The sequence below is a fragment of the Hylobates moloch genome, unplaced genomic scaffold (assembly GCF_009828535.3).
Source record: "Hylobates moloch isolate HMO894 unplaced genomic scaffold, HMol_V3 SCAFFOLD_14, whole genome shotgun sequence".
Taxonomy (NCBI): domain Eukaryota; kingdom Metazoa; phylum Chordata; class Mammalia; order Primates; family Hylobatidae; genus Hylobates; species Hylobates moloch.
Window position 1 is genome coordinate 31,184,149 of NW_026652289.1, and position 11,629 is coordinate 31,195,777.

The window sequence follows — 11,629 nt, forward strand, 5'->3', positions numbered from 1 at the left end:
CTGACTTTCCCTTTGCTAGAAGTAGCACTCTTGTGACAGCTATTCTGCCTTCTGTGCTGAGGTTCCTACCGCTAGGGGGCGGGCCTTGACCACTGAGCTTAATGTGACTGTGGCATATCTGGCCTTTCTGACACCCTTGGCTATGAAGCTGCTTCTATCAGTAAAATATTCAACATCTGGGTCTTTTAAGGGTTCATCCTTTAAGTCTTTCTGGCTTGAAAAGACTTCATCCACTGTTTCTACACAGCAGTGGTACCCTGGGGCACATAATGGGGGCTTCCCATGTTCCACATATTCTATTGGTAACAGTGTGGCTGGATTTAGGGTATTCACAGTCTCTAAGGTGATGTATGGATTCTCACATAGGAGCCCTTTGGTATCTTAGCATCCTAGGGTTAGAGAGCCAACGATGTCCTCTCTGTTCCATCAGGGTGACAACCGTGTGGGGCACCTGAATTATCAGCTTCTGTCCAAATGTGAACTTGTTAGCATCCTCAGCTAACAAGGCAGTGGCAGCCAGTGCCTTGAAACAGGGTGGCCATCCCTTAGCCACAAAGTCTAGTTTCTTGGACAAATATGCTACAGGCCAATACCATGACCCTAGCATTTGCACTAAGACTACTGTAGCCATTTCTTTTCTTTCATGAACATACAGGTAAAAGGGCTTTGTCGTGTCTGGCAGCCCTAGTGCTGGTGCCTGAATTAAAGCTTTATTGATTTCCTTGAAAGCCATATCCTGTTCTTTTCCCCAAAGGAGGGGCTCCTTTCCCCACCCTTTCATCGCCTCATATAAAGGTTTTGCTAGGAGCGAGTAGTTGGGGATTGATGTGTGGCAGAAACCAGCTGCCCCTAGGAATTCCCTCACTTGCCGCCTTGTGTCTGGCTGAGGAATGCTACAGACAGTCTCCTTTTGCTCCCGCCCAAGCTCGTGCCGCCCTTGGGAGATGTAAAAGCCAAGATACTGAACTCCTTGGCCATAGATCTGTGCCTTTTCCTTGGTCACTTCATAGCCAGCTTTCCACAGCGCTTGAAGGAGACTCTCTGTTCCTTGGATACATTCCTTTCTGGTGGTTGCAGCTAGTAACAAATCATCTATGTATGGCAGTAAGATAATGGGTTGCTAGGTGGAGTGAAAGCCTTTAAGTCTGAGGCTAGTGCTACTTCAAACATAGTTGGGGAGTTTTTAAATCCTTGGGGAAGTCTAGTCCAAGTATATTGAGATGGGCCCCGCTCAAAGGCAAAAATGTCTCGGCTTACAGGGGCTAATTGGATGCAGAAGAATGCATCTTTTATGTCTAAGCATGTGAACCAAGCAGCACTAGCAGGTATTTGTGCAAGCATAGTATACGGGTTAGGCACAATAGCATGCAGTGTAGCCACCACTTCATTGACTGCCTTTAAGTCTTGTACAGGCCGGTAGTCATGAGAAAGTTTTAACACCAGTAATAGGGGAGCATTCCATGAGGAGACACGTCTCTCTATTATTCCAAATTCAAGGAGCCATTTTAAGTGCTTTGCAATCCCTTGGTTAACCTCTGTGGGAATTGGATACTGACAGATCTGCACCAGGTAGGTTCCTTGTAGTAGCTCTACTATGACAGGTGCTTGATTCACTACCAGCCCCAGGGGATTGTCCTCTGCCCAGACTCCTGGTAACTTAAGAAGTAAGTCTGTGAGTAGTTTTTCTCCTTCAGCCACACTATATCTTTTTCCATACTCCTGGCAACTACTTTCATAAAGTCTCCATTCCTCTGTTTCTGGGATTCTGAGTGTTAATACCATAGCCTTTCTTTGCCTTAGGCTTAAGGTCATATCTCCACTTGGTGTAAAGGAGATCTGAGCCTGCAGCTTTTGTAGTAAGTCTCTTCCTAATAGTGGCACTGGGCAGTTTGGCAAATATAAGAACTTATGTTGGACTTTTCGGCCTCCAGTCATACATCTCTTTGATTTGAAAAAAGGTGTCTTTTCTGTGATAACTGTGGCTCTGATAATATTAGCATAGTCTTTTGATAATGGCCCAATTTTTTGAGTCACAATCAAATGTTCAGCACCTGTGTCTACCATAAAGTCTGTTTTTCAGCACCCTACTACAATTGAGACCATAGGCTCCTTGGGGCCGAATGAGATGGAGCCCGATCTGTCTCAGTCTTCAAGGTAGTCATTGGCTTCTGCCAGCCCAATTAGATCCATGTCAGATCTTACTATGCCTTGCCCAGTGGCAGAAGGGGGCTCTGTCCAGTCATTCTGTCTCTGGTTGTTGCCCTTGTCCTTTTCTTTCTCTGGACATTCATCTTTCCAATGCCTTCTTTGCTTGCATCTTGCACACTGATCTCTCTCTAGTCTAGGCTGACCTTCCTGACCTGTCCTGGTCTCCTGATCTGGCCTAGCTTGCCCTCTACTGTGACCACATCCATGACACGTTCATGTCCTCTTGCAAATCCAGCCTCTCTTTCAACCAGGGCTGTGGCCAAGAACTCTGCCTTTTCCTTCACTCTACGCTTGGCCTCCCACTTTGCATTTTCATCTCAATTTACAAACACTTTGGTTGCCACCTGGATAAGCTGGGGAATGTTCATACCTTCAAACCCCTCCAGCCTCTGCAACTTTTGCTTAATGTCATTTTGTGCTTGACTCACGAATGCTGCATTAACCATGCACTGATTCCCTGCCACTTCTGGGTCAAAAGGCCTCCTGTAGAATTCACTGGGGCTTTCATCTGGTTTCTAATGAACCTCTGAAACCTTTCCAGTGTTTGTTGCCTTTTTCCCTCCAGCCTTTATTCCTTGTATCAGAGCCTCTCAGTATCTCAGGAAGTTTAGCAGCCCTTGGGCCTGATTTCAGTCCCAGCCTGGATCAGTTTCTATTGGTAAAGTCTGTTGTGCATACTCTTTGACATCTGCCGTGCCTACTGGGGCATTGCTTTCTGGCCACTGATTAGCCACCTGTATTACTCTGCAGTGTTCTTCTGTATTGAACAGTGACAGAAGGATCTGCGTGCAGTCAGCCCAGGTTGGGTTGTGAGTTAAGAAGATGGACAGCATTAGGTCAATAAGAGCCTGGGGTTTTTCCGTATAGGAGGAGTATGCTGTTTACAGTTGAAAATGTCTGTAGTAGAGAAGGGCTTATAAACATAAAGCCGTTCTCCTCCTCGAACCTCATTTTGTGCATCTAAATAGATCTGTCATCTAGTTTCTCTGAGGGGCATCTGCATGGCTTGGGTGTGTCCTGACCAGGGATGGCCAACCTCATCCTGGAGTTCCTCCTTTGATTTATCAGGCAGTGGCCCTGGCTCTCCTTACGTGGTGAAGCTTGGGGGGTACTCTCCTCTGAGTCTGACTCTCAGGAGACAGCTTCTGGAATGGCTTCCTGCCTAAGACTTGCCAGAGATGGATATATTGGAACATAAGGGGGTGGAGTCTCTAGCTCCTCTGGCAGGGCCTGTAGGACAGGCTTTTCCAGTTTTTCTTGCTGCTCTTTCTCCTAGGCCTGCACTTTTGTGGGTCTTTTCTATGGTTCTTTGTTTTGTTTGAGCCACTAGAGTCTTACAATAATCTTCAAAGCAGGCCTGTAGCCATTTTGGACGGGTCTGAATCACATTCAGCCAGGAGTCTATGTATGGGAACTGACCAGGGTACCCAGGCTGTTGTCTGACCCCAGTGACCACCCAAAACACTTGGCCAATTATTTCCATATCTGTAGTTCCCTCAGCTGGCTACCCTACTTTAGAGGGCCAGTCAATTTCAGACAGGGTTCTTAGCCTCTGCGGTGTTAATTTCATTCCATAATCACCATCAAAGCCTTTCTTAAAGTTCTTCAACATACATTCTAATGGAGTCAGCTTCGATGCTTTCTCCCATTTCCTCCCTCACAGCACACTTTCACTCTCAGATTCACCAGACCGGGTCCTATTATGGGAGGTTTGGACACTGCTTGGCCAGGTCACACCCAACTACTGCTGTGAAGCCATGAAACTAATCCTGTTGGCTTTACGCACTGACTTAGGTCTGGCTCATCCCACGCTCACCTCGGAGGACACAGTCTGCACTAAGAGATCTGCACCTCCCCACATCACTCCCCACATTGGCCTCTCCTGAGACTGTCTCTTTCACACACTGTCACACACCTCCCCTGCCCTAGGACTCCTCATCGGATGAAACGAGCCTCTCTCGTGTCCCGGGTGAGCCTAGTTAGGCTCCCATATTCACACACATACACACACCACTCCTACCCCAGGACTCCTCATCAGATGAAATGACCCTCTCTTGTGTCCCAGGTAGGTTCACACACACCCACACACTCCCAGTTGGAGTGGCAAACCACTCTTGTCACCCTGCCAGCAAGCTCTACCTTGCTGCACTTGCCACTCTTTCGGCCCATTTTCTCTCTTTTTCCAGTTCCAGTGTGAGTGGGGACACGAGGTTCATCCAAATTGGCAAGCCATTCCTTCTGCCCCCAGCTACTCTGGGTGGCATAAGTGGTCATTCCCTGGGAGATGATCAAGCTCCCCTTCTGTCCTTATGGGACAGGCTTTCCTAGGAACCAACCTTACCTTGGATCAGTAGTCTGCCTGCACGCTGCTCCTGTGACTCTCCTGCAACTCCTGAGTCGGTTCCGTTTGCGCTGTCGAGGGAAGGCTCCAAGACACGGGAAAGCCATTCTCCTTCTGGGCTAAGTCTTACACAGTGCTGCCCAGGGTCCCAAATCTCCCACGTCCTGGGGCTCTAACCCATAGGCAAAGGAGACAGAAACCTACAATCTCCAATCCCAGATGAGCCCTCAGAAATGTTGTGGGACAATCAGAGATAAGAGAGATCAAACAGAGTTCAGGAAACGTCTTTATTAAAAGGTGATCACCTGGCTCAGTTGGACTAGCGTCCAGAAAAGTCTGAGCCCCCGACAAAAAAAACAGCCACCTTTTAAGCAGTCAGTGGCCAGGAGCTATGTGATGCAGGAAGCCTACTTATAGAAGCAAGAACAAAGGCAGTTGATCAGTCTTTTACATTTATTTATGCTATATGTTCCACATCCCTGGGAACCTATGTTTCTGTATCAACCTTATAACTTTGCAGCTGCACTAGGGAGGTGAAGCAGGAACTTGCTGAGCCTCAAGGAATGTGAAATTAGCAAGTACAGGTAAGGCATGCTGAGCACAGAAGGAAAAACAGGCAGTTAGTACTCTTCTCTAACTTAGACTACGGGGGGTGGGGAGCGGGATGCGGAGGTTGCTATACTAAGCTTTTGAAGGAAAAAGTAAAAATGTCTTGGTTGTCTTTGATTATACTTGTAAAATTCATGAATTCCTTCTTCACCACCATGTTGGTCAGGCTGGTCTATCAATTCTTTAAGGATGTTGTTTTGCCATCTTCTACCATGCACTGAACCTAATGAGAAATCTGTTGCTATCCTTTCTTTGTTGCTCCAAAGATAATCTACTTTTCTGCTTGGCTGGTTTTAAGATTTTTCTCTTTGTCACTGATTTTGAGCAATTTGGTTATGATGTACCATGCTGTAATTTTCTTCATGCTTCTTGATTTTTGAAGTTTTTTGGCTTTCTTGGACCTGTGGGTGACATGGTTTGGCCATGTCCGCACCCAAATCTAGTTTCTCTGAAGGGTATCTGCATGACTCAGTCATGTCCTGACCAAAGATGGCCAATCTCATCCTGGAGTTCCTCTTTGATTTATTGGGCAGTGGCCCTGGCTCTTCCCTACGTGGTGAAGTTTTGGGGATACTCTCCTCTGAGTCCGACCCTCCAGAGGCAGCTGCTGGAGTGGCTTCCTGCCTAAGCCTTGCAAGAGAAGGGTAAATTGGAACATAAGGGGGTGGAGTCTCTAGCTCCTCTGGCAGGGCCTGTAGGACAGGTTTTTCCTGTTTTCTTTGCTGCTCTTTCTCTTGGGCCTGCACTTTGTGGGTCTTTTCTATGGCTCCTTGTTTTGTTAGAGCCACTGGAGTCTTACAATAATCTTCAAAGCAGGCCTGTAGCCATTTTGGATGGGTCTGATTGTAGTTCCCATAATCCCCATATGTCATGGGAGGGACCTGGTGGAGATAATTGAATAATTGATTCATTGTGGTGGTTCCCCCATCCTGTTCCTCTGATAGTTAGTTCTCATGAGATCAGAACTTTTTTTTTTTTTTTTTTTGAGACAGAGTCTTGCCCTGTTGCCCAGGCTGGAGTGCAGTGGCGTGATCTCGGCTCGCTGCAAGCTCTGCCTCCTGGGTTGAAGCGGTTCTCCTGCCTCATCCTCCCAAGTAGCTGGGACTACAGGTGCATGCCACCACACCCAGCTAATTTTTTGTATTCTTTGTAGAGACGGGGTTTCACCATGTTAGCCAGGATGGTCTCAATCTGCTAACCTCATGTTCCACCTGCCTTGGCCTCCCGAAGTGTTGGGATTACAGTTGTGAGCCACTGAGCCCGGCCAAGATCTGAAAGTTTTTTAAGGGGCTTCCCCTTCGCTGGGCACTCATTCTCTCTCCTTCTGCCCTGTGAAGAGGTGCCTTCTGCCATGATTGTAAGTTTCCTGAGGCCTTCCAAGCCATGCTGAACTGTGAGTCAATTACACCTCTTTCCTTTATAAATTACCCAGTCTTGGGCAGTTCTTTATAGCAGTGTGAGAACAGACTAATACAGTGGGTTTATAGTTTTCATCAAGTTTCATCCAAATTTCCAGCTATTTTTTTGAGACTTTTTTTCTGTGTTCCTCTACTACTACTCCTCTGAAGATTCCAATTTTAAGTATTTTTGGCTATTTGAAGTAAGATCTAATATTTGATAGTACAACAGTGTGATGATAGCTTTGCTAATTTTAAAATTCTATTTTCTCTTTGCATTTTATTTTCAATAGTTTCTGTTGCTATGTTATCAAGTTCACTGATTTTTTCTGCAATATCTAATCTGCTTTTAATCTCATAAGTGTATATTATTCATCTCAAACATCATAGTTCTCACCTTTTTATATCTGTCATGTCTCCACTTCACTTTTGAAATCTGAAATAAAGGTATAATAACTGTTTTAATGCATTTGTCTGCTGAGTCTCACATTTGTGCTAGTTCTGAGTTAGTTTCAATTGGGTCCATCTTCCAGCTTTGCAATGCTTAGTAATTCTCGATTAGATCACACATGCTGTGAATTTTATCTTATTGAATGTTCTATATTTTTGTATTCCTACAAATACTCTTAAATTCTATTCTCAAGATACTGTTATGTTACTGGGGTTAAACCTTTCAGGTCCTGCTTTCAAAATTTATTAAGCTAACTTGGATAAATGCTCACTGTAGGTGTAATGATTCCCACTACTTAGAGAAGACCCTTCTATGTGCCTTATCCAGTGAACTATGAATTGGGTTTTCTCACATGGCAGGTGGAAATAGGCATTATTCTTTTCCCTGTGTTATTGCTGGAAACCTTATCCAAGTAACATTTTAAAAGAATATTAGGAATAAGTTACATTGCAGGATACAAAATCAATATACAAGAATTAGTAGTTTTTCTTTTTTTATATATTTTAAATGCTTATTTATATTTATGAAAAGATTCATAATATATTTCCAGGTGAGAAAAGCATGATGTTTTATAAGAGTATAATTCCATTTTTAAAAACAAAATACATGAATATGTATAAATATTAATATAACATTCTCAAAGATAGCTTTGAAAATGCAATATAGCAAAGTATCTGAAAAATAAATCAAGAACACAATTGTATTTACAATAGCTATAAAATGATAAAATACCTAGGAATAAATTTAACCAAAAAGGTAAACAGTTCTTATACAGAAAACTGTAAAACATTGATGAAATAAATTGAAGAAGACACAAATAAATGAAAGATATCCCATGTTTGTAGCTTGGAGGGGTTAATATTGTTAAAAATGTCCATAACAACCAAAGGGATCTACAGATTTAATGAAATCTCTATCAAAATACCAATGACATTCTTCATTGAAATAGAAAAAAAGTCTTAAAATTTGTATGAAACCACAAAATACTTTAAATAGCTAAAGCAATTTTGAGCAAAAAGAACAAAGCTAGAGACATCACACCAAATAACTTCAAAATATGTTAGAAAGCTATAGTAACCAAAGTAGTATAATACTGGCATAAAAACAGAGACGTGGACCAATGGAACAGAATAGAGAGCCTAGAAATAAAATAAATTCACCCATTTAAAAATTAATTTTCAACAAAGGTTCCAAGAGCACACAATGGAGAAAAGACAATCTCTTCAATAAATAGTGTTGGAGTGGGTACACATGGAAATACAGAGGGAAATAATCAATACCGGGATTCTAAAAGAGATTAGGTTGGGAGAGGGATGTGGATTGAAAAATTACCTATTGAGTACAACATTCACTATTTGGGTGATTGGGTACACAGGAAGCCCAAACTTCATCATTACACAGTGTATTCTTGTAACAAACCTGCACATGTACCCCCTGAATCTACTATTTTAAAAAAAACAAAACAAAATGAAAATAAACGGTGTTGGAAAAACTGTAAATCCACATGCAAAAGAATAAAATTAGACCTTTATGTCATACCTTATACAAAAAATTCAACTGCAAGTGGACTAAAGACTAAAATCTAAGGCTCGAAACTATAAACTTGCTAGAAGAAAATATAGGGAAAATCTTCTTGACATCAGTCTGGACAATGATATTTTGGATATGACCTCAAAAGCACAGGCAACAAATGCAAAAATAGACAAATGGGATTACATTAAACTAAAAAGCTTATGCTCATCAAAGGAAATAATTAACAGAGGTAACAGACAATCAACAGAATTGAAGAAATTATTTGCAAAGTATGTATATGATAAGGAATGAATCTCCAAGATATATAAGGAACTCAAACAAGTCAATATCAAGAAAACAAATAAACTAGTTAAAAATTGGGCAAAGAATCTGAAAACACATTTTTCAAAAGAAGACATACAAGTGGCCAACAGGTATATGAAAAAGTGTTCAATGTCACTAACCATGAGGGAAACGCAAATTAAAACCACAATGAGGTATCACCTCACGACTGTTAGAATGGCTATTACCATAAAGACAAAAGTTATAACAAATGTTGGTGAGAACATGGAAAAAAGGGAATGGTTGATAACTACTGATGAGAATGTAAATTAGTAAAGTTGTTAGGAAAAACAGTTTGGAAGTTCCTAAAAACATTAAAAATAGAACTAATACATGATTCAGCAATCCCACTACTGGGTGTATATCAAAGGAAATGAAATCAGTATGTTGAAGAGATATCTGCACTTCCATGTTAATTACAGCATTAGTCACTATAGCCAAGATAAAAAATAAACCTAAGATTTCAATAGTGGATGAAGCAGTAAGAAAAATATAATATGTATATTATATATATAGTATATGGTATATATGATATATATTAAAAATATAGTATGTGTATATATATATCACCTATATAGAGAGAGATAGATGATAGATAGATAGATAGATAGAGATCTATAAATTGGAATACTATTCAGACATAATAAAGAAGGAAATCCCATCATTGGTAACAACGTGAATGAACCTGAAGGGCATTATGTTAAGTACAATAAGCCAGGCACACAAAGACAAAGACTATAGGATTTCACTCACATGCGGAATCTAAAAAAGTTGATCTCATAGAAGCAGAGAGTAGAACCATGGTTACCAGAGGCTGGGCAGTTGGGAAGGGAAGGTGTTAAGGAGATGTTGGTCAAAGGACAGAAAATTACAGTTAGATAGAAGGAATGAGTTCAAGAGATTTATTGTGCAGCATGGTGACCACAGTTAATAACAAAATATTATATTCCTGAAAAATGCAGAGTAATGTTGAATGCTCTTGTTGCAAAATAACTATATGAGGTAATGTGTATTTTAATTAACTATATTTAGCCATTCCACAATGTATTTATTCTTCAAAACACCATGTACATAATGAATACATGGAATTTTATGAATTTAAAATAAACAAATAAATAAAAAAATGAAGTCAAATTTAGGGGCCTCTATATTAATGGCAAAAAAAGAGAATATTAAATGGACAGATGTGGTGATAGGTTGAGCAAAAGCCTTAGGGAGATTTTTCAAGTAAAGAAACTTATATATTTTTTGTACTTTGGTATAATATATATGGATTAAAATAGAAAACTAGATTGTATTTCAATTTAAAAAAAATTTTATTACTATATTTCTTTTTTATTATTTTACATCAATCTTATACTTTATCAATGTAATGTGTTCATTTTTGGTAATGTGTGGTAAGCAAAGCATTAGAAGTAAAATTCAGTATGCATTTTGAAATTAGAAAGATAAATACATAACATTCTTTTCCCTTGGTAATTCAAAATATATCACAAAATTATGGTGTTTTTATTTTTTATTGCCTGGGAGAAGGAACTATTAAACATACGATGAAAAAGATATCAAAATTCATGACAGTGATACTAGATGAACTTTTACAATGTAAAAGGACAGCAAATTAATTTTTCTCAAAGGCTTTGGTAAAATTTAACATTGATAGGCATTGTGAACCCGCCTAAGCTGTTTTGTAATGCTTGTATAGGCTTTGTAAAATATAGAATATTTGGAAAAATATGTATTTACTATATATGTACTAATAGAAGATAATTCAATGCTATGCTAATAAGGTCATGAGCTTTTAGTCTATTGCAGAAAAAAGAAAACACACTTGTCTTACTATTTTATTATAAATATGTGAACAGTACTGCAGTGACTTGGCTTCTTGGAAAGCTTGAAATATTAAATATAAAATCTGTCCAAGATATAGAATAATTTAGGATTTATTATTTCCATTTTAGTAGGTGGCATAAGAGGACTGATTAAATTGCTTTGGCAAACTTTGTCTGTGTGATTCACCCTGACTCTCTTCTGGTGACCATCATGATGGAAGGAATGGCCTGGGTACTGAGTTGAGTTCAAGTTTCAACTGTATCAGTGTCTAACTGTATCTCTCATACAATTAAGTTTTCCAATAAGGCAGTGAGAAAAGAAGTTGAAACAGATTTTTTTCTTTCTTATAAACATTATGTCTGTTTCATCCCTACACAGCCAAATGAGATAGAATGGAAATGATCCCATATGTTTGTCCCAACTCACTACATTTAGAGAACTAGCTAGTTACAGGCATGGACTATTCTAATATTTATGAGAGAAGGAAATCAACTCTGTTGTTTTACTAATAGTTATTTTTTTGTTCTCTCCATTTTTCTCTTTCTCAGACCACCACTTTGCAGGTATAATATTGTACTTAAAGAAAGAGAGGAAGTGTTTCTTAATCCAAACACATGTACACCAAAGAAAACATAAGATACCTTTCTCCATCAAACGCACTTGTTTGTGAATTAACGGACTTGTAAATGAAACAATGCAATCAGTCTTTCTTTTATAATGCACTGTTCAATTTGAGATTCAGGTATTTCTATTTCTTGAAAAAAATGTTAAGAATCAAAAATAAAGAAAATAAAAAATGCATACAGTTAAGCATTCCAAATATATTCTGAAAGTTGTTTATTTCTGTTTACTTTTTCTGCTTCCTCAATTTAATACTTATCATTGACTGCTTACCTTAATTATTTATTAATAATGTATAAATGTCTTTTGAAAAATAGA

The 11,629-nt window shown here is 39.8% G+C and overlaps 1 protein-coding gene across 1 annotated transcript in view; it reads left to right on the top strand.

Moving 5' to 3' along the window:
- Positions 1-11,427, top strand: part of LIPI (lipase I) — a 111,856-nt gene extending 100,429 nt beyond the window's left edge. The window contains exon 11 of the mRNA XM_058427340.1: positions 11,239-11,427. Coding sequence (XP_058283323.1) covers positions 11,239-11,326 — 88 coding nt within the window. The 3' untranslated portion in view covers positions 11,327-11,427. The remainder of the gene's footprint in view (positions 1-11,238) is intronic.
- Positions 11,428-11,629: the final 202 nt, after the last annotated feature.